Source organism: Vombatus ursinus, unplaced genomic scaffold (genome assembly GCF_900497805.2).
Source record: "Vombatus ursinus unplaced genomic scaffold, bare-nosed wombat genome assembly UNPS02014773.1, whole genome shotgun sequence".
In the NCBI taxonomy this organism is placed as follows: domain Eukaryota; kingdom Metazoa; phylum Chordata; class Mammalia; order Diprotodontia; family Vombatidae; genus Vombatus; species Vombatus ursinus.
Window position 1 is genome coordinate 41,589,067 of NW_020954551.1, and position 23,536 is coordinate 41,612,602.

The 23,536-nt window shown below is 48.4% G+C and overlaps 1 protein-coding gene across 2 annotated transcripts in view; it reads left to right on the top strand.

Moving 5' to 3' along the window:
* Positions 1-23,536, top strand: part of PLXNA1 (plexin A1) — a 308,227-nt gene that overhangs the window by 148,808 nt on the left and 135,883 nt on the right. For both annotated transcript variants that reach the window (XM_027863712.1, XM_027863713.1), the window contains exons 4-8: positions 1,955-2,095; positions 16,929-17,029; positions 19,067-19,190; positions 19,341-19,494; positions 22,634-22,733. In XM_027863712.1, the coding sequence (XP_027719513.1) occupies positions 1,955-2,095; positions 16,929-17,029; positions 19,067-19,190; positions 19,341-19,494; positions 22,634-22,733 (620 nt within the window). The remainder of the gene's footprint in view (positions 1-1,954; positions 2,096-16,928; positions 17,030-19,066; positions 19,191-19,340; positions 19,495-22,633; positions 22,734-23,536) is intronic.

Genomic DNA, 23,536 nt, shown 5'->3' on the forward strand with positions numbered 1-23,536 from the left:
ATGTATCCTCTCCTCCATACCAACCTCCCCCACTCTTTTCCATCCCTTTCCCATCACAACTGATAATCATGAAGCAGAATCATACCATGTCACCAAGTCGGACCTGAATATCCTAGAATATCAGAGATGGGAGGGGGCTCTAATTCATTTTACAGATGAGGAAACTGAGGCCCAGGTGTCATAGAGCTAGCTGAGGAGAGAGTCCCCGAGCTCAGTTTCCTCTTCCTAAGGTTCCTTCTGTTGATAACCTCATTGGTGGTGGCAGTCTGGCTGGCACTGGAACCCAGACCAGTGTTCTAGCCCAATGCCACACACCATGCTGCCTCCCAGCATGGCGGAGGAAAGGAGCAGGCGTTTGGGGTGAGTCAGCCCTAATGAACACATTTCCTCCCGTCACCCCAGCGCCTTTCTCTGCCTGGAGAGGGTCTTTGGGAGCCGCGGGGAGGCCGGGAGGAGGAGCCGAGGTCCCTGCCTCTCTCTGTCCCCCACTTCCAGCCCCAGAGTCAGACCCACATCCCACTGCCCCTGTGGTTTGCAGGGAAGTTCACATTTCTGGGAAGTTCCTCAGGGGTATCTCTCTCTTAATTAAATACATTTGTTTTGTGAAAGCGACTAAAAATACTCCTGGCTGATGTTATCGGCAGGCTGGCTGGCGGGGAATCAGAGGAGTCGCTCTAATTAAACAGCCCCCAGTTTGTTTGTGATCTGGAATACATTTCCATGCTAATAAGGTGGCTGGGGGCAAGGGGGGCCCTATTTCTCTCCCCCAGCTCCCTCTTTCTGGATGGGAAGCTATGCAAATGACTCGGGGCTTTATCATGGAAGGCGGAGACTGGAACTGAGCCAAGAAGATCAGGATGGGATGAGGATTGGGGTGTTTAGGGTTGAGGTTGGGCATTGGAGGCCAGAGGGGGAACTCTGATTGGGTTCCAAGCTAGGGATTGTCAAGCTGAGGCCAGGAAAGGGCTCTCACTGTTTTGGCATTCTGAATACTAATTACAACTCTAATGAGTGACGAGAATGTGGCACTTTAAGCTGACAAAGCACTTTATATACATCATCTCATTTAGCCCTTACTACAACTCTGGTGAGGGAGGTTCAGAGGGGTTAAGTCATCTGTCCTGGGCACACAGCTGGGAGGTGTGAGAGGCAGCATTCAAACCCAGGTCTCCCCTCTTTCCATCATCCCTCAGGGCCCTCCTCATGTTTTTCTATCACATAGCAAATGGCAAAACAGGGACTTGGTCCCAGGTCCTTTGACTTGGAATCCAAAGCTGCTTCCTTTCCCCTGCAGTTGTCTGTGAACAGGTGCCTTCTGGAGACAGAATGCTCTGACTCAAGAGGGTGATTAACAGTGAGAATTTCAGGCAAGCTGGTGGAGGAGATTGCTTTGGTCTAAGGCAAGAAGCCTTTCAGTATCTCCCAAATCCCACCACCTGCTTTATCTGTAACGAGAGAGTTGAATTATACAAAGCAGATCATAGGATTTATTAGAAGACATAGGAGAAATCCACGAGTCTTGAGTTTTATCTGTGAGGAAACTGAGGCCCAGAAAGTGAAAGTTTTTTGCCCAAAGTCACAGTGGTGCAGCTGGGATCTGAATCCAGGTTCTCTTGATTCCCATGTTCAGTATTCTTTCCAGTACACTGCCCTGGCACAGGGAATCTCTACATCTACTTCCTTCTCAGGAATTCAGTGGGGAATCTGCGTCCAATCTCTTCTTTGCAACTTGTATGGATGATGAAGTCTCCTTATTGAACTCCCAGCAAAGCCCCTGCCCCTTTGGAGAATGGAGTACCAGTAAGGGATACAGTCTCCCAGAAGGGATTATGATGGAGGTGACATCTGCCCCTATGAGTAGGAGATGGGGGTCCCGCATTCAGCTCTTGGGGGGGGGGTGTTGCTAGATGTTTGTCCAAAGAGTCTGACTTTCTCCTTCCTCTCCTTTCCACAGATTCTAGTGGACTTGTCCAGTCCCGGGGGACGCCCTGCCTTGCAGTACGAGAATGTGGTGGCCCACGAGGGCAGCTCCATTCTGAGAGATCTAGTCCTCAGCCCCAGCCGGCAGTATATCTATGCCATGACCGAGAAACAGGTATGTGCCCGGGTCTGCATTCCTGTACTCTTGTTCACTGGTGTTCTTGGCATGATGAGTCCCTTCTGTGTGCCAGGTTTTGGGGAGGTTGTGCTGCTAAAAAGTTGTATGCATAGCCATTTTATATACATCAAAGTCTGGGAGCCGAGAGGAGGCACCATGATTTCATGGAAGGAGCACAGGCTTCCGTGCCAGGTGCCCTGGGTTCTTTCCCATCCCTCCTGCCTGCTGTGTGGTCTCGAGGAAGTCACTGAGCCACCCCAAGACTTGATTTTTCTCTCCTGTAAAAAAAAAGAGGGGGATCATAATCCCTGCTCTTTCTATCTCATGGGACTTCTGTGAGGATCAGAAGAAATGATGGGGATGGAAATCAAAGTAATAGACATTTATATCATCCTCTACTGTTTAATAATGTTATAACAATGATAACATTTATATAGAGCTTTCAGGTTTGCAAAGCACTTTACATATATTATCTTGTTTGGGCCTCACAACTGTCTTAGGAAGTAGGTGCTGTTACCTTTGTTTTACAGATGAGGAAACTGAGGCGCAGAATGGCTGCATGAACTTGCCTAGGTCATATAGCTAGTAAGGGTCTGAGGAAGGATTTGAACTCAGGTCTTAGGAGGAGAAGTAGAAATAATAATAATACTAATAACTGATTAATACTATTTACAGAGTGTTTTAAGGTTTTCAAGGTGTTTACCTTCCATTAATCTCTTTGATCCTCCCATGAACCCTGAGGTAGGTGTTATTGTTATCCTCATATTTTACAGAGGAGGAAGCAATTGTCCTTGACCACCCAGCTCGCATCAGAATGGGCATAGGGACCTTGATCTCCTGATTTTAGGTGTTCTTGTCAGTAGAAGACATTTTCTCTCTCCACTCCCTGAGATACACTCCCTTTTCTCTCATCCCAGCAGGCTGGGGCACATAGTAGGCACTTAGGAGAGGTTTCTAGCCCGTATGTTTTGATGCTGGGTAGGGAGTGCCCTGGTGGATTCTGGCAGGAAGTCCCCAAGTGGCTTGTCTCTTTTGGCCTGTTTCTGCTGTCCTCCTGATGTTCCTCACATTATCTTTGCCTGGGGCTAAGGGGCAGGGAGCTCCTTAGCTCTAGTTCAACCTTCCTCTTATTGCAGAAGTCCTCCTGATCATTCACCCTTGAGGGCCCCCAGCTGCATGACCAAGTTGGAATCAGTTTGGGGCTCTATTAGAGGATGAGGAAGTACAGATCAGCCCAGTGTTGTATCTCTCTATCCTCTCTGGGGTCAGCCCCTGCCCCTTTCGAGAATGGAAATAATGACTCACAGAATATTAGAGCTGGAAGGGACCTTGGAGATAATCTGGTTCAAACCCCTCATTTCATTTTATTTTTTAGATGTTTGATATGTTTTCTTTTCTTTTCCCCTCACCATCAGTTTTTACTGACAGCCCTAACTCCATAGGACCTTCCCTTTTCAAGCAAAACAAATGACCTTATTGGCCACATCTGACTACATCTGCCTCATGCCGCCCCTCTGGTCTCCTGCCTCTGTTCACCGTCAGCCCGCTGGAGTTCTGGATGACCATTGCATTGGTCAGATTTCTGAAGCCTTTCAGCGTTGTTTGCCTTTCCATTAGTGTGCTCAGCCTGTAAATTTTTCTCCTGGTTCTTCTTTCTTCACTTTGCATCAGTTCATAGAAGTCTTCCCGTGTTTTTCTGAATTCTTCACATTCATCATTTCTTTACAGTGTAACAATATCCCATTATATTTACGTAGCACGTTTTGTTCAGCCATTCCCTAGTTGTTGGGTATCCACTTTCCTTCCGGTGTTGCTGCTGTAGAGAAGCACGGTGGCCTAGTGGATGGAGAGTTGACCTCAAAGTCAGGCAGACCCGAGTTCAAGTCTTGCCACTTCATGTACCCTGGCCACATCACTGAATCTCTCAGTGCCCCCATGCCATGCTCCAAGAGACAGGTGCTGATTTTCATTAATCCTAACAACAAAAAAAAGCATTGCTCCAGATATTTTTGTCTATATGGTCTTTCCCTCTGTCTTTGACTTCCTTGGAGGATGTGCTTAGAAATGGTATCAGTGGTCAAAGGAACACCTTCATTTTATAGAGGGCATAACTGAAGCCCTAAGAGGGACAATGAATCGCTTAATTAGTAGGAAGGAAGGAAACAAACATTTATTAAACACCTACTATGTGCCAGACACTGTGCTTAAGCACTTCACAAATGTCTTATTTGGTCCTACAATCCTGAGAGGTAGGTGCTGTTATTATCATTATCTGCATTTTACAGTTGAGGAAACTGAGGCAGGTGAAGTGACTTGCCTAGGGTCGCATGGCAGGCATCTGAGGTTCTATCTGAACTCAGCTCTTCCTAACTCTTGGCCTAGTGTTCTCACTGTACTACTTCGCTGCTTCTTGCTCTGGGTGTCAGAGCTGGGAGGGGACTCCCCAGAATTAACTTAGAGCCTATTAAAACATACCCAGCCCTGGCCTAGACGTACGTGGAGTGTCTTTTCCAGATTTAATCGTGTGTTGCTGTGATAAAGATTTCTTCATTTTTACCATGGTCAGACTCCCATGTTTTTTAATCCACCATCCTCTGACCCTGCCTCAGAGGTCTTCCTGTAAGTCAGGAAAAGGAGGGTATGATAAATGAGAGGAAGGAGGGATGATGGCAAGAGAAAGGAAGGAAGGGAGGGAGGGAAGAAGAAAGGAGGGCAGTGTTTGGAGAAAAAGAGAGAGATAGGAGATACAGAAAAGGAAGGGGGATTGATGGAAGGAAGGAGAAAGGGGAAGGGAACGAGAGAGGGATGGGGGAAAAGAAAGAAGGGAAGGAAGGGAATGAAAGTGAGTGATGGAGAAAGGAATGAAAGTGGAGGGAGAGGAGGGAAAGGAAGGAATGAGAATGATGGAGAGAGGAGGGAGAAAGGGAATGAGAATGAATGATGGAGAGAGGAGGGAGGAAGGAATGAGAGTGAGTGGAGAGAGGAGGAGTCAGGCAAGGAAGAATTAGAAGGGGAGAAGAGAAATAAAGGAAAGGAGGGCAAGAGTGGGAGGGAGGGAGCCAGGGAGAGGGAGCCTGGGGGGTGGGGAGGAAACCAAGGGACGTGGGAAGATAGAGGAGGTGGGAGGGAAGAGACTGAGAGAGCCAGAGCAGAAGTGTCTGGGAGAGAGGACAGATGATAATAATAATAATAATAATGAAAACCCCTTTGAAAGCTGCTTTAGAAGTCTCAGTCAATTGGTTTTCTCCTGAGCACCTCCTTCACTAATTCATCACTTCCTGCGGCAGGAGCGCGTGGCGGCCTTCCTTCTGATTGGTCATCTCCCTCACCCTCCCTCCCGGGCAGTACCTGGGGCCGCTGAGGCTGCCAAGCAGACGTGGCTGGGGGCCTGGGGGCTCAAGTTTTTGTTAGCCAGCTGGGCCCGTGGGGGCACCGCACTTCATGACTGCTGCCCATGAACAGTAACCCGTCACATCTCATCTACCACCTGGGTCTAGATCTGGCCAAGCCTGACTCTTTGTGTGACCTTGGGCAAATAATTTCCTCCTTTCTGGGCCTAGGGTTTCCTTCTCTATTAGATGATCATAGGATCACAGATCAAGAAGGAGTCATTGAGGTCAATCCTCGGCTCCCCTATTTTACATGCGGGGAAACTGAGGTAATAAGCACAGGCAGGATTCAAACTCAGCTCCTCTGGCTCTTCAATTTCAGTGTTTTTTTCTTGCTTCCCATACTCTCCCAGGGTTCCCTTCCAGGTCTGAGATCCTAAGACTCTTTGACATGATGGAGTTTTCCCTTTACCTGCCCCAAGGGAGATGCTGGGGTGTGCGGGGCCCCAGAACCCACAGAGAAAGGAGTCACAGAACTGCCTCCAGGGAGCTCTTGGGCAGGCAAGACTGAAACACGTGAAATAGTCATTGGCCTCTCCGAGGCGGTGCCCGGGTAGGCATGGGATTGTCACGTGTGGCTCAAATTCCAGAGGCATCTCCAGGAAAGGAAGGGTCACAGGAGCCTGGAGAAGACCCAGGAGAGGTGAAACTTGAGCTGAGCCCTGAAGGATGGATGGAGTTTGGGTTAGGGGAGAGGAAGAGAGATCATCTGTCTCCTAACTGGAGGGCGTCCTAGCCCCTCCTCTTCTCCCCTCCCCCTTCCAGGTGTCTGTCTTAAGGAAGGAAGGAAGCCAGCCAGTCGACTTGGGGGGATGCTCTCCATTCAGATATGGGCCAGGACGGGGCCCAGGAGGCTTGTCTTTGCCTGCTGCATTCTTTGCTGCGTCTATGAACTTGTTTTTGCCAGTCCTGGGAAGCGCACCTGTGCCTTCTGCTACCTGGGGCTGTGTGTGTGCGCGCGCGCGCCTGCATGCACATACGTGTGCCTCCATGGTGTTGTATATACACATGTGTATACATGCATGTGCGTGTGTGTATGCCTACATAGCCTTTATACATGTGTGTGCTTAAGTGACTTGCCCAAGATCACACATGGCATCAGTGACAGAACTGGATCGGGCCTCCTGATGGCATCCTCTCCTTCTTGCGTGCTTTCTGCCCCCATCCCCTGCCTTGTCACCATCTCCACCTCCCGTTTCATTCCCAGATAGGGAGAATGTGCATTTGAGTGAGTGTCAGTGCATCTGCTTGCATGATCTAGTGAAAAGAGGATGGGATTTGTGTTCACGTGATCTGGATTTGAGCCTTTGTTGTGACATTTAATGGGTTGTGAGACTGTGGGCAATTCACATATTCTCTGAGCCTCAGTTTACTCATCTTTAAAATGGGGATAATAACGCAGCACCTGCCTCCTGATAAAATGCTTTGTAAACCTTAGGAGGCTTTGGAAATGTGAGTTGTCGTTGTGGCCTTTGCGCTGTTGTGTGTCTGTGTGGCATCTCCTGCCCTGTGTCTGTCAGTAAATGCCAGGCTTTGGGGAGCACTATTTCCTTGAGTTGATGACACCCACCCCCTCTCTGAATGGGGGGCTTTGTGACACATTGATTCCTTTAATGAAAGTGAATTAAAAATAATTTTGTTTTCAGATTTCGAGAATTTTATTATAGCTTTTGCAGTACACCCTGGGGTGTTGCTAAGCCGAGGTTGGGAGCCACTGATCCATATATATCTCTCTCTCAGTACCTAGAGATGCAGCGTGGTCCAATGGAAAAACACTAGCTCTGGAGCTGGGAGGTCTGGGTTTGAGGCCGAAATCTGCCCCTGACTCACATCCTTACTGCTTTCCAGGCCTCAGTTTCCTTTCCCATAAATGAAACAATAATGCCTGCGCTGTCTCCCTCGCAGGGGTGTTGGGAGGATCATTCCTAGGTGCTGATTGGGGAAGTAGAGGCTCACCCTATAAAGAGAAGCACCCCAAAACAGGCAGCACATTTTAATGGCACTGTCAGACCTTGCTCACTTAACCAGAATGCTACTCTCTGTGTGTGTGAGGCTCATGAATCAGGAAAGGCTCTGTCCCTGCTTCAGTCATCCAGAGAGCTTACTGGCATGCCCTGGAGGCAGGCCTGAGTGGTACCGAGGGCTTGGGGGCTTCCAGATTGCTCCCCCTTTATTTCTCAGGCAGCAGTGGTGGCCCTTGGAGGGAGCCTGGGAAGGGAATGAGGCCTTGGGTTTATGGGAGAGGAAACTCGAGAAGGTGAATGACTTGACCAGGGTCTCACTGAGAGGTGCACACAGGAGAGAATCCAGGGTCTTATCTTCAGGCAAGTGCTTCCACTCCCCCTGTTCTCCCCCAGGTGCTGCCTGCTTTAATGATGTGTGGTGTGTGTGTGTGTGTGTGTGTGTGTGTGTGTGTGTGACAGACAGACAGACAGACAGAGACAGGGAGAGATGGAGAGAGAGAAAGAGAGAGGAGAGACACTGACAGGAGAGAGAGAAAGAAGAGAAAGAGGAGGGAGGAGAGAGGGGGAGACAGTGATACACACAGAGAAGTCTCTACCTTGTCTCTACTTTCCAGAGAGACTGTCTCTACTTTTCTTTTGCCATTGGTTCTTTTCGAGGTCTCGGCCTCTATTTTGTTTTGGGTCACACCCTCAAGTTGTGGCTGTCTCTTGGGGCCCGAGACTGGACCTTCCCTGCCAGTTCTCTCCTTTCTGGCCCCTTTGAGGTGAATATTCTTTCCTTCTCTTCTGGCCATGGGATCAGTCAGGTAATCTACAAACACTGAAGCCTCTACTAGGTCAGGCCCAGGAGATGCAAACACAAGCATTCAAACAGTCCTTGCCCTCAAGGAGCTTACTTTCTGTCCAAAGAGACTCTATATACATAAAGGAGTGGGGGGGGCAGCTAGGTGGCACAGGGGATAGAGCACTGACCTTGGAGTCAGGAGGACCTGAGTTCAAATCCAACCTCAAACACATGATACTCACTAGCTGTGTGACCTTGGGCAAGTCACTTAAGCCCAATTACCTCACAAAAAAAAAAAAAGCTAGGGGGATAGTGCTGGGTATGGGTCCTGGGATTTCACTGGTCTCTGGAGCTCTTTGGTGAGGACCTTCCTTCACCAACAAAGGTCAGGACTTCTCTACGAGGTCTAATCACAGAAAGCTGCGTAGACCCCTGAGAGGTGGCTCACACAGCAACATATGTCAGGGGAGACTTGGAACCACTCCCAGGACTCAAATAAGTACAGTATAGATTCAGCGTGATGGGGGTGGAGGGTGGGAGAGTGGGAGAGGGAGGTAGCAGCCTCTGAGGGGTTGGGAAAAGAGACCTGGAGAAGTGTGGTCCGAACGGAGCTTGGAAAGAAACCAGATTCCTTGTTCGAGGTGCGGGTGAGGAGGGAATATGAATTGATCCCAGCTCCATCCCCACCTTCTCATTCTTGTTCATGTTTCCATGTTCTCTTCAGTCCTTTACAGAAGGTCTGCCCAGCTCATGCAGGCTTTACTCAGTCTTTTGTTCTTTTAAATATTTTGTGAGGGGCACCAGCACAGGGCTCAAGCTGTCCCTCTGGGGTCCTTCACTTTCACCTGCCTGGTCCAGCATTGGTCCTGGAGTCAAAAGACCTGGGTTCAAATCCACCTCAGATACTTATCGGTGTGCGACCTTCTCCTCCCTGGGTCAAACGGTGGGGGTTAGAGCAGCTGGCCTCAGAGGTCCTATCTAGCTTTTAGAGCTCAGATCTTTCTCCATTCGGATGTTTCCTTGATGTCATTTCTCAGGCCATTTATTTCTTATAGGTCTTTGTTGGAAATACAGAGTGTCCCCAAAGTCTTAGTGAAACTTGCGTGACTTCAAGCTGCACTAAGACTTTTGGGACGCTGTATTTGTAGTCTACTCTCTTATTGCACCTTGGGTTACTTACAAGTTTGGTTCTTTGGTGATTGAGGCGTTCAAAAATTTCCAGCCACATAGTGATATTGTAGGAGTAGGAATAGTAGTAGGAGTAATAGTGGTGGCGATAACAGTGGTAGTAGTGGTGATGGTGGGCAACTCTCATCAGACCCATTTTACAGGTGAGCAGGCTGAGCCTGAGTGCCACACCCACGCTCACAAAGCTGGCAGGCGTCTGAGGGGCCATTCAAAGCTAGCTTTCCTGACCTCGGTCCCGGCAGCCTCTGCCGCGCTGCCTCTCTCTAATCAGTATTACATTAATATTGTACATTGTCATTTAGATGATAATCTTTCTTGTTTCTTTAGCCCTTTGATGTTCATTATGTCATGGCTGCCGCACAGCGTACGTCCTTGTGAGATGGGCAGAGTGCATGGACTCACTGCAGCCAGCACCCACCAAAGGGCCCTGGATTCTCAGTGGAAGGACCTGGGCGGGATTTGAACCTTAGCTCTGTGACTTTTTATCTGTGTGACCATGAGCAAGCCTTTCAGGTTCTCAGCTTCCTTTCTAATAAATGGGAGGTTGGACTAGGTGTTGCCCAACTTCCAGCTCTAAATCTGGGATCCTGTCATTCATTCATTCAATTCATTCATTCATTCATTCATTCAGCTAACCATCAGAAATTTATAAAGTGCCTACCCCGACCAAGTCCTGTGCTTGGTACTAGGGAATACAAGGATGAAAAACAGCATAGTCCTAATCTTTAATGAGTTTATTAACTATGCTGTTTTATATCCGATCTTTTATTCTGGATTCACATCATAAGACCTGGTTTCAAATCCCAACCTTGCAGTTTACTGGCAGTGTATCCTCAGGCAAACCCCTTCATCCCTTTGAGCCTTAGTTTCCTCATCTGTAAAATGGGAATAATAATAATAGTACTTACCTGGACGAGTCATCAGGAAGATCAGATGAGATAAGAATTATAGAGTGCTTGGCACGGGGCCTGGCCCAGAGTAATCGCTCTATATATTCTTGTTGGAGATCCCTTCCAGCTCTGTATTTATGATCTTTGATCTCCAAAGGATGTCTTCATATCTTTCTGCCGGACAGGGTCTCTCTCCCTGCAGTCAGACTTTATTCGCATGAACATCATTCATTCATTCATTCATCAATATTTATTGAGTACCCGCTTTGAGCAGGAGAGTAAGAGCTGATGTCATGGAGGAGGAGGTGGGGGGAACCTAGCCGCCGATAAATACAACACAAGGCAAATACATTCAAGACATGAGAGGACCCCTCTCCGGGGCTCCCAAGAGAGACTGAGAGCACTTCTAGCTGATGAGGGAGGGAAGGCTTCATGGAAGAGGTGGCGTTGGAGCCAAGCCCTGACCATCTCTTGCCATCCAAAGGCAGAGATGGGGACGATGCGCTAAGACGTGGGAACCAAAGTCAGGAGAAGAGAGGGGACCTACCTGCTGGACTCCTCACAGTGAGTCAGTGTTAGAGCTGGGAGTACAGCCTAGGCCCCCCCCCCCCCCCCCCCCCCGGCCCCCCCCCCCCCCCCCATGATCTTGGGGTCGTGGGCTTGGCAGAAAGCTGGGAAGGGCCCTTAAAGGTCATCATACTCAGCCCTCAAATTGTGCAAAAGACAGTGCAGGTGGGGCAGCTAGGGGGCGCAGTGGACAGAGCACCGGCCCTGGAGTCAGGAGCACCTGAGTTCAGATCCGGCCTCAGACACATACACTCACTAGCTGTGTGTCTCTGGGCAAGTCGCTTAATCCCAATTGCCTCACCAAAAAAAAAAAAAGAAAGAGCCCAGGTGAAGTGGCTTGCCCATGAGGCAGCTGAAGGGCCCTGTAGTCCATAGAGCAATGGGCCTGGAGTCAGGAAGACCTGAGTTCAAAAGTATTAATCAGTAAACATTTTTAAGCTCCTACTATGTGCTAGGCACTATGCTAAGCACCAGGGATGCAAAAAGAGGCAAAAGAAAGTCCCTGCCCTCAAGGAGCTTGCATTCTGACCGGGGTGACACATGCAAACAAATATACACAAAGCCAGCTATAAGCAGGATAAATAGGAATAGAAGAAAGGCACTGGAATTGAGAGGGGTTGGGGTAGGTACTTTTTGCCTCAGTTTCCTGATCTGTAAATTGGGGATAATAAGAGCATTTATGTGCTAGGGTTCTTGTGAGGATCAAATGAGATAATTTTTAAGTGCTTAGTATAGTGTCTGACATACAGTAGGTGCTTAATAAATGCTTATTTACTTTCTTCCTTCCATGAAGTCACACACAGAGGTAGTTATGGGCAGAGCCCCAGGATTCACACTCAGGTATAGTGACTCAAATTATGGGTCAAATGACATTTCTGCTACTGTATGGGAGGTTTCATTCTTATTCTCTCAGTTTTTACTTTCCTCGTCTTATGAATATGTCTAGGCTGGACCTTGTGCTTACTTTTGACAAGATGTTGACCCTTCCTGTTAGAATGTAAGCTCCTTGAGGGCAGGGATTGTCTTGATTTTATATAATCCCAGTGCCTGACACTTCCAGAATGAAGGCAGACAGCAACAATAACAACACCCATGTTGATTAAGACTCCCTAGTTTTACAGGTCAGGAAACTGAGGCCTGAGAAGGAAAATGACTTGGCCAGGGTCCCCTTGGCAGTGACAGTCGGGATTTGGGTCTGTCTCCGGGTTCCTGGTCAGTGGCCAGTTTCTTTTCTACTCCAGGGGACACTGAGGGGGAATCTTGCTCTTTCCTCTGCTCTCGGCTCAGTTGATTAATAAAAAGAAATATTTGCGAGGCGCTGTTGTTATCAGAGAAGCCGAGAGAAGTAATTAAGTGAACAATTGTGTCCCGGCTCCTAGGGGCCAGAAGCTCCAGGGGATTCTAATCTCATCTGGAGGAGCTATTAATTAGGAGCCCAGAACTCTGTCAGTCCGCCTTTTGTTTGCAGATTGGAGAGAAGCCGGCTCCGGTTTAGTTTATTGGAAAGAATTTGGGGGCAGGGGAGTCAGGAGATCGGGGTCCAGCCCTGCCTCTGCCGTTAGCTGACTGGCCAGTCGTGGCCCTTCTCTGGCCTTCCTTTACTTTCTTGCAATAAATGAGGGCTTGCATTTTAGAATGGTCCATGAGGTCTCTGCAGGCCCAGGTTAGTGGCTGTGGGTAGTTGTTCATCGTCTTCCCTCCTAGTCAGCTGGGACAGGTGCTAGGGACCCCCAGGAGAGGCTGGAGGAAAAAGGGGGTGCAGTTAATGGCCCCTGGAACTCAAGGGGCCTTTTTGGAAGGGAAGTGGGAAGCAGATTTGTTCATTGGAGGCTGGGGAGGAATCTGGGTTTTTTTCCTTGTTCTCTGAATTTTCTTAGGGATTTCTCTAAGGATAGTCAGTCTCTGGAAGGAAGGAAAAGGCTTATGGGCTGTGAGAGGAGTGTCATTAAACACTCTCTCTTTCTCTTTTTCTCTTTATCTATCTCCTTCCTTCACTCTTCTTCCTCCCTTCTGCTCTTTCCTATCTGCTCTCTCTCCTCCTCCCTCTCCCTTCCCCTCTCTCCCCACTCTCATTCCCGCTTTCCCTCCCTCTTCCCCCCCATCACTAATGTGTGAATATTGAACATTTACAGGGATTTGTCGAAGTTGGGGGGGCCGGTGCTGGGTATAGGCAAAATGGAGAAAAGTAAGTTATATTAGCATAGCATTTATCCCTCAATAACCCCCCCCCCAATAGAAAGAACAAATCCTAGAATGTTCAGGACTGAGAGGAACCTTAGAGCGCAGAATATTGGAACGATGAAGCTCAAGTGGCCCGAGAACATTGGATGTCAGAAGGCTGGACCAGACGTTAAAACACAGACTATGAATAGTGTGGAAGGACCTTAGAATATTAAAGCTTGTAGGAAGCTTAAGACATAGACTGTGAGAACTAGTCATCTGCTCTAATCAGTTCATTTTGTTGTTTTCGGCCGTTTCAGTCGTATCTGACTCTTTGTGACCCCGTTTGGGGTTTTCTTGGCAAAGATACTGGCGTGGTTTGCCATTTCCTTTTCCAGCTCATTTTATGGGAGAGGAAACTGAGGCAAACAGGGTTAAGTGGCTTGCCCAGGGTCATACAGCTAGTAAGTGTCTGAGGCAGGATTTGAACTCAGGTCTTCCTTGCTCCAGGCCCAATGCTCTATCCACTGTGCTGCCCAGCTGTCCCTAACTCATTTTACAGGGGAAGAAACTGAGACCTAGAGGAAAGGATCTGACTCAAGGTTATACATAAAGTTGGCCTCAAACCCAGGAACAGAACCTAGTTGTTCTGATTCACAGCACCATTGGCTGTCCCAGTGTGAGTAGCCTACAAAGGTTACACCGACTCAGTTTTACCTCTCCGTGTTTGTATCTTGTCTTATTTCATAACAACCCTCTGAGTTGAGTAGGATGGGTATTATTGTGCCCATTCTACAGATTGAGGGACTGAGACTTAAGTTATGTGACTGGTGACAGGCAGTCACCTTGTCAGTTAGAGGACCCATAATCTCAGGCAGCATCCTCCCTTCTCTTATCCCTGACCCAAGTACCTGGGTTCAGTCTGGTCACGACTTCTCTTGGGTTTTTTAACAGAACCCAAAGCAGTTTGGAGTGTGTGGGAGAGGGGGGTGGCAGGGATGGCAGAAGAGGAGGCCAGTGGCTGTGGGTGGGGAGAGCTCCGGGCTTGTAACCAGCATGTTTTCTCAATTTGACCTCTCACAAGTTAATTTTCTCTATTTCACTTCCCAGATGTTCTAATTCTTTATGTAAATGGTTATTTGAGATTTCTCAGAGCCTCTGTCCTGCATTTAAATTAGCAACAGATTCAATTCTTTTGCCACTGGTAGGGAAGATGTATAAACTGCAGTTTCTGGGTAAAGAATCCCCGCCCCCCCTCTTCCCCTTCCCCTCCTCCCTTCCCGAGGTCCAGGGGTGTGACATGTGACCATCTATTTATCTAGAGCAAGGGATGCGCTCTGTAACAGATCATTTCAGCTGTTAGAACTTAGGTTTTGTCCAGAGGTCCACACAGCTGAAGTCCGTGTGTGTGTGTGTGTGTGTGTGTGTGTGTGTGTGTGTGTGTGTGTGTGTGTGTGTGTGTGTGTGTTAAGTAACTTGTGTTGTAAGTTCCTTGAGGTCAGGAACTGCCTTTTGCCTCTTTTTATATCCCCAGTGTTTAGCCTAGTGCCCGGCACTTAGTAGGCACTTAATAAATGCTTATTGATTGATTGACTCACTCTCTTGTCCCTGTTCTTGACTCCTTTTGACTGTGCCTAGAAGTGACTTTGACTAAATGACCAGGTATCCGTTGTCCAGCCACAGGGTAGGTCTGTCCAGTGAGATAATTCTTTGAGTTGGGGGAGCATGACTGCCGGTGATGGAGGTCATGGGATATTAGGCCTGTAAGGAACTTTAGAACTGGGAATGTTGGAGCTGGGAGGGCCCAGAAGGTCACCTTGGAACATTGAGCTTGGAGACTTATAGCACGTTTCACATATGTTTTCTTATTTGAGTCGCACAACCCTGTGAGAAAGGTACTCCTGGTGTATTTTACCTCTGTTCTACAGAGGGGGAAACTGAGGTTCTGTGACATTGAATCCCCAGCTCCTGGTCACACTGTCAAGTTGGAGAAAGGATTTGGACCCAGGGCTTTCTAGCTCCCAAGACCTGCACTCATTCCACTACATCAGGGGTGTCAGATCCAGGCCAGCACAAAAGGATGGGACAGAGATAATGTTAACATGTGGTTTTCTAAGCCATTATGCCCTCGAGGGGAGAGGATGGCTTAATGGCCCCCTTTTCTGTTAGTTTGACATCCCCTATATACTGCATCCCCTTCTCAGGGGAAGGGATCTTAAGACAGTGTGGAAGGAAGGCCTGGGAAGCCAGAGCAGGAAGGAACCTATTTCATCTCCCTCATTTTATTAGTGGGGAAATTGAGGCCCAGAAAGCTCAATGCTTTTTTCAGTCTGACAAACTGTCCCTGGCAAAGTCGGGGCTTGAATCTAGGTCCCCTCAATCAAGTGTTCAAGGCATGACCTCAAATTCCCCTTCTAGGCCTATCTCCCTACTGATGTTCTCCTAACCCCAAACTTCAACCCCATTCAGCTGATTTTTTCTTCTCCAGCCTGCCCTCCTTCACACCTTCATTCATTCATTAAATGTCTGTTGTATTCTGTGCACTTTGCCACACATTGTGAGAGAGGGATCAGACATGGGTCCCTGACAGTCCTTACAAGTCTGGTAGGAGTCATGGTATGCGCCCAGAGAAATAGAATCTGGATTGAGATGTAAGAATACAGAGTGCTCTGAGTGCTACAAAATCTGATGAGAGAGAGTATCACTCCCTAGCTTGTGTATGTATTTGTGTATGTGTATGTGTATAGACACATATCTATCTATTTATCTCTATCCATCTATCTATCCATCCATCTATCTATCTGTCTGTCTGTCTGTCTAGCTATTAAGAGAAAGGCTTTCTTGGGAAGTTGGGACTTCAACATGTAATGATGGTGGCTGGGGAGGGACATTTGTGGGGCTGAGAACAATGTTCCGAGGTGGGAGATCCTGGTAGATGTTTGGGGATGGTAAATAGAATGTGAAACTCATAAAGCCTAGTGAATGTGAGTTTAAGGCAGGAAATCTAGGTTGCATCCAGATTGTAAAAGGCTTTGGATGTCATGTTTCCCCCATTAGAATTCGAGCTAGTGGGGTTGGGGGCTGTGTTTTTGCTTTTCTCTGTATTTTCAGCCCTAGAATGATGCCTAGCATGTAGCAGGCACTTAATAAATGCCTATGGACTGAGTAGGGAGCGATGGCATGTTCTTGAGTTGGATAGCAACTTGCTAAGCCATGCCTGGAAGGGCTTTCAGAATGCAGAAGGATGCCAGAGGTCATCTAAACCAGCGGTATCAAACTCTTAAAACATACATAAAAATCCCAGTGGGCTGCATATTGACTTAGTTTTAAAATGTAATAGCATGTGTGTTTTATTGTATTTTTATTTATTTGGTTAACTATTTCCCAGTTACATTTTGCTGCCCTCTGGTCTGCAGGCTATGTCTAGTCTATTCTGCCCCTGAAGGGGAAGGCCCTCTTCCACACCCCCAACAAATGGTCCTGGAGTTAGCGCTGAGAGGACCCTTAGAGGCCATCAGATCCAGCCCCCTCATTTTACAGATACAGAAAGTGAGGCCTAGTGAGAGGTGGGGTGACTGGCCCAAGGTCACACACCTAGTATGTTTCTTGATACAGGATTAGAACTCAGGTCTTTGTAACTCCAAGCCAAACACTTTGCTCTATTGTCCTAGGGACATCTTTAGTGATGGGGAAATCCCTCCTTCCCTTCTCTGAATCTAGGATCCTGTGACTTCTCAGGCAGCCCATTCTCCTCTTGAAGAACTTGATTGATAGGAGGGTTTTCCTTACGTGGAGTGGAAATGGGCTCAGCCCTGGGCCTGGCAGTGCTCCGTCTTCCCTCCCCTTCCTCAGAGCCTCTGCAACGTGCCTCTTGTCTTTTCCTTGCAGGTGACTCGGGTTCCGGTAGAGAGCTGTGAGCAGTATGCCACGTGTGAGCTGTGCCTGGGCTCCCGGGATCCCCACTGTGGATGGTGTGTCCTTCATAACATGTGAGTCTCTGTTTAAGTATGGACATGGCCGTTGAGTTGGGGTGGGAAGGGGACCGGTCTAGTGACGATGTCATTGAATTCTTGGTTCTCATCCCAGGACTTCTGATGGCTCTCTCTCTTACCTGGGGTAAGTCCCAACCCCTTGTTCTGAGCCTTGGTGTTCTTTGGGGAGAATGTTAGTTCAGGAATTTTTAAAAGGCCCCGAGTAAGAAAAGGGATGGCTGACCCCCAAATGAGGAATATTGGGGTGCCAAAATGAGCTGTGGATGTGGGAGTCAAGAGACATAAACCTAGTCCACCATTAACCCTCTGTATGACCTTGGACGAGTGACTTATTTTCCCCATTTGTAAACTCTAAGGGTTAGGCTCTTTGATTAGTAAGGTCCCCTTGCGCTTCTAATGTTCTGTCAGTCAAGGATTCTAAAACTGCAGTGAAACGTGTATTATCCCAGCTTGGGCCTGGGGAGTGTTTAATTAACTTGGACTCACTCTTAGCTCTCCCACGGTTAGGCCAGGGCAGCCACTGGGGGGACGGGGCCTGTCGGCCAGAGAGCGGGTCGCTGGCCTCCAGGATGAAGACTGCTGATGATTGCCAGGGCCCCAGGAAGCTACAGGATTTGTTTGTTGTTGTTATATATACATATATTTTTGGCTTCTTTACAGAGCTTAATTAAAGTACCCTCTGTTAATGAAAGTAATATCAGAAACAAAATGGAGGGAAGGGGCCCGTTGTTTGCCTGAGGGCTGGAAGAATGATTGTGCTTCTCTTCTCCTCTTCCTCCTCCCTTAGGAGGACTTGCCTAGGGTAGAAGGCCCTCAACCTCAAAGCCTTGGCCCCTGGGTCTCTTGTGGACTCTGAAATGTCACCAGTAGGTACTCAGTCTTGTGCCCAGAGTTCCCTGCTCAAATTCCAGATAACAATGAAACAGGAGACCGCAAACTGTTATCAGCTACCATGTTAGTACTGATTGAAATCCTAAAGTGTTAGATAGAACCGGATAGGAGCAGAGGCCCATTTGGTCGTCAGAAGGGACCGCCGAGGCCAGCTAGCTTTATCTCCTCATCTTATGGTTGATGAAAAGCTACTTTGAAAGTGCTGCCATTTTCTTACCCATAGGATCTTGAGCAGATCACTTCCTTCTCTGGACCTCAATATTTTCTTCTACTAAATGGGGACAGGCCGGGACTGGATTGGATAAATCAATCAATAGATCTTCAAGTCTAACCCTCTCACTTTACTAATAAGGAACCCGAAGGCCAAAGAGGGGCAGTGACTTCCCCACTGTCACTTAGCTTGTTCGTGGCCCTGCCTGGACTAGAATCTAGTCCAGTATTCCTTCTTCAACATCATTTTCCTCCTGTTTGAGGCAAAGCAGCTGAGCCCCTGAATTGGGACCATTGTCCCCTTTCTTGTTTTCTGGGGCCTAGAGCAAGTCATCAGGAGGTGAGAACGTGTTTGCTAGATGAATATCAACATGACGCTGAGGTCTGGACGGTGATAGTTTATTCAGCCACCCTAGCATTGTGTCTTCCTGATACGGCAATCTAAGTCCCTTAGTGAACGTTTCATGAGGCAGTGGTATTGGTGATCTTGGGCTTTGAACGAGGGGACGCAGTAGACTGTAAGCTTCTTGAGGAAAGGGACTGATTTTCATTTTTGTCATTGTAGCCCAGAGGTATAGCATGGTGCCCAGAATGTGTCCGTCACTTAATAAGCAGCTGTTGGATTGGATTGGGAGGCGGAGAGGGCCTCTAGGGCCCATCCAGGGGCACTGAGTTGTGTTGGAGTTCCAGTTGGAAGGGAGGCCTTCTGACTAAAAGGTAATCTCCTTGAGGGCAGGGACTGTTTCTGTCTTTGCATCGAAGGCCCTAGCACATAACAGATACTTACTGAATGAATGATTGAATAAGGCTGGAAAGTCAGGATGGTACCAGAATGTAGAAGGTCTTGGGTGCTTTGGAAAAGGAGGAAAACATTCCTAAAGGGGTCAGCATCCCAATGATGGTGTCTTGGTCTTCTTCCTTCCGCCATGCCAGTTGTTCTCGGAAGGATCGCTGTGAGCGGGCTGACGAGCCCCAGCGTTTTGCATCTGACCTGCTCCAGTGCGTCCAGCTCACCGTTCGGCCCAAGAACATCTCGGTCACCATGTCTGAAGTCCTGGTACGCCTGTCCCCTCCTAAACCTTTCTACAGTTTGGGGTGGGAGAGTTTCCTCACCACTCTGGGCTCTGGCAGCTTGTCCCACACCCTGGTCCAAATGCCCACTCATCCCCCCTCTTCCTTCTTCCCTCTCTCATCTCTGGCCGTGTAGCTTGTCCTGCAAGCCTGGAATGTTCCCGATCTCTCAGCGGGAATCAATTGTTCCTTTGAAGACTTTACAGAGTCAGAGAGCCGCATCGAGGATGGGAAAATCTACTGCCGCTCCCCCTCCTCCAAGGACGTTGTGCCCATCACTCGGGGCCAGGGTGAGTAGGGGGCACTGTGCTGTTTAGGGACTGGAGCTCATCCCTTCAATTCTTGGGTAATGGGATGACTTGATTCTATTTAACAAAATTGTGTAGTTGAAAGAGTACGGTATCTGGGGTGAAAAGTCCTACGTTTGGACTTAGGTGCCATTGTTTTCTTACTCATGTGAGTTTGGGTCTGTTACTGCCTCAGTATCCACATCTACAAAGTGGGACATGGGAATAGAATGGGGCTGGACTGGATTAATCAGTCACCATCATACGTTCATTAAGCACCTACTTTGTGGTTTGTTGGGTTATGTTTATTTGAGACTGGGTCTCTGTCTTGCCCAGACTGTGAAAGTACAGTGGCCATTCATGGACCGTTCCTACTGCTGATTGACCTGAGACTTTTGACCTTCTCCATTTCTCCAATATGAGCCTGTCGTGTCTGTTGATTTGACTTGAATCTGGAGCTAGATGAAGTTTCAGAGATCCTCATCTAACCCAACCCCCTAATTTTACAGAGGAATAAACTGAGTCCCAGAGAGGGAAAGTAATTTGCCCAAGGCCACTTAATAGTGAGAGCTGGACCTTGAACAAAGATCTTTGGAATACAAGTCTGGGGTTCTCCTCCCCACACACCTCAAGTGGTACCTCCCCAGATAGATGAGCAGGCAACCATGGGACTGACCATTTTCAACAAGGAACCAAGCATGAGAAGAGCCCAGAGTGTCCCCCACTCTAATGGGCAGCTCCCTATGGGTCAAGGGGACATTTTCCTCTTTCCCCGAGTCTCTCTCTCTCTCTCTCTGGCAATGGTTTACCTCAGAACCAGAAGGAGAAAATTGGACTTGGTGACCCCAGCAGAACCCCGAGTGATAATATTTGTTTATTTGCTTTGGCTAAATGGTGAGAAGAATGGGGGTGGGAGGCCAGGGCAATTGAGTATTTTTTCAAAGGCTCCAAAAGGCTTATTTCTGAAATCCGAGGTGAGTCTGAGAAAGTTTTGGTCTAAAATTCAGTCTTAGAAATATCCTGAAAACCAGGAAGAGCACCAGGCCACTTGAGCCCTCCCTTCCTTCTAGCCCAAGGTCAAGAGGTCAGTTGAGCACTGGTCATGCTGGTGTCTGACCAGCTTTCCTCCCTCTTGTTATCTTGGCTCTCTTTTCACAGGGCACATCTGCATGAAATCAAGATTGTGGTTTTGCAAGGAACCTCCTTCCCCCTGACCCCCTCCAGCATCTCTCTTCTTCCCCCAACCCTTAGGCTTGTTCTTTCATTCTGTCCCACATCCCGTGCCTGTGACATCACCAGTGCTGATGCCTGGGCCCCTGACCTCAGCTGGGAGAATGGCCTGGGGGCCCAAACACAAGACTCCAGTTCCCCCCCATCTGGCCCTGGAAACACAGGCTGAGGGGCTGGGGGTGGGCGGTAGCAAGGGAGATATTCAGCATCTGATTAATATCGGAGCAGAAGCTCATCGTGAATGGCCAGTGTGTTCTGGTGGTGTTGAGCTGGCTTGAAGGCATGATGGCACATGTCCTGTATGGCATGAGTCACTCCAGGGCAGGCTGCCCCCCCCAGTCTCCCTGACTGCTTCTCCTGCTGTCAGCCCAGGGCTTTCCTGGTGCTGGATAAAGTGTTTATTTTCATTTCAAATCCTGACTCCCATGGGGAGCATTTGAAGTCATGTTTACCAAGTTCCTTCGAAGACCCTGGGTCAGAGGATGCTCAGTGGGAGTGTCAGGGCTTGGGAGATTGAGCTGGCGGGGGAACAGACCGGAACACAGGCTGGAGTCCAGGCAGATGCTGGGCTCTTCGACTCTGCTATGTCCCAGCCTCTGCAGGGGAAACCAGATAGGCATAAGCCTGTCTCCGGGTCCTTGAAGAACTGGCTGACTAGTTATGAGGACCAGACTTACCCCCAAGAAAATCCTGGAGAATGGTTCACAAGAGGATATAATAAAATGCTAGGCTTGTGATTTCAGACTGTGAGTCCAACAGGCTGTTTAGAGAAAGGGGAAATCACTATGGGCTAGAGGAATAATAATTAAAAAAAAATAGCTACCATTTGGCTGAGTCAGTGTAGCAGAGTGGACAGAGGAGAGTATCCTCAGAGGTAGGAGAACCTGCATTCTCAGTGTCCCTGGGAGCTGTCTAAGACGATGCCCATGAGCAGGGGGAGAGAAGGTCTTTCTACTCCATAGTTCCCCTTGGGCAGCATGGTGAGGCCCATGAGTTCATTCTCAGAAGAATGCTTTGAAATGCATAAGATAAAATTTACAGGATTATAAAGAAAGCCAATTATGCTGAATCACAGTTATTAAAATAATTTTAAAAAACCGTCCTTCCCTACCCTGATGAAAATTTCAAAAATCTATATAGCGCTTTAAAGTTTAGCAAAATGCTTTACCATGTATTAACTCATTGGAGTCTCAGGATGGCCTTGCGATCGAGAAGGTAGGAGGACATTATTCTCCCAATGGTATAGATGAGGAAATGTAGTGAAATCCTGCCTAAGGTGACAAAGCTGCTAGGCAGAGATGCTGTGCTGTGATTCCAGATCCGGCATTGATTCTGAGCAGTCAGAGAAGTTGGGTTTGCTAACAAAAGGAGCTGGGGAGGCTGTTCAGTCATTGGAAAGAAAAACGACTTCATGATCATATTTTTTCCTTCCTGTGACCCCTTCTCTCTTGTAATGAAGAAAAGTCAGGGGGTAGGGTGAACTGCAGCTCTCTGTCTGCAGGTTATCTTTTCTCTGCTGTTGTTAAAAGCCTCCATTCTCTGGAGTCCCCAGAGTTGGGTCTTCCAGTACCTAGGCTGGGAATTCTAGGCAGGGCACAGAGCTGACATTCAGCCACTATTTATGGCATTGGGCCAGAGACCTGGCCTTAACACTAAACTCCCTGTGTGATCTGAGACAAGTCACTCGACCGCTCTGGGCTTCAGTTGTCCATCTGTAAATTGAGAGATTTGATCTAGACGATCCCAGAGGTGCTGGTGCTGAGCGTCCTGACTCTGGGGCTCAGGCTGGGCTAGCGTTCTGGACTTCTGGGGGATGAAGGGGCCCAGAGGGTCTTCCAACTGCTCTGGACCCCAAGCCCTGCCTTTTTCCTCTTCTGTACACTCACACATGTCCTCCTTGTTTCTCTTGAAGGAGACAAGAGGGTTGTGAAACTTTACCTGAAGTCCAAGGAGACGGGAAAGAAGTTTGCATCCGTGGATTTTGTCTTTTACAACTGCAGCGTTCACCAGTCGTAAGTACCCAGTGCCTGGAGGTCCAAGGGAGCGAGTTCTGTAGTGCCCTTCACTGGGGAGGCCCTGAGCTGGATCAGCATGGTGTCCCCAGTGGGGTGTCAGGTCTAGGAGCGGCCATCTACACACGTGTGAGAAGCTGTCCAGGGTTGGGGTTAGGGGCTGGTCTGTGGCCAGTGTGAGGGGCCGGTCTGGGGCCGGTGTTAGAGGCCGGGCTGGTGAAGTTAGCAGCTGTTCTGAATCCAGTGTTAGGAGTCAGGTTGTGACAGAGGTTAGGGTGTCAGCTGTGGCCGAGGAACGAGGCACAACAACCTGATTTCCGTAGGGAGGAAGCCTGCCAACCTCACTCCCCTGGCCCTGAGTTCTGATCACTGAGCTTCAGCAGCCAGAGATGGGACTGGAACATGGAGGTTGAGCCCCAATTCCCTGAGGCCCTGCTTTCTGACCGAGTGAAATCTTTGGCCTAACCAAGCACTTTGGGACCTCCTTTTCCTTATCTATAAAATGAGAACACTAGGATTTGCTCTGTCTATCCTCAAGGGCTGTGATGAATTAAATGCTTTACAATCCTTTAAAAGAAAACTCCCCAAAGAAACGCCCTCGGTCTAGTTCAAGAGAACTAGACCCCTCTCCATCCTCTCAGTTCCTTGCTTCCTGACCCTAGGCAATCTGGTAATATTGTGAATCATTCCCAGTGATTCAAGGACCCTTCTCCAGAGCCTTCGTCTTGTTGTGTGGTCGTGTCCTACCCCTCATGACCCCATTTGGGGTTTTCTTGGCAAAGATACTGGAGTGGTTTGTCATT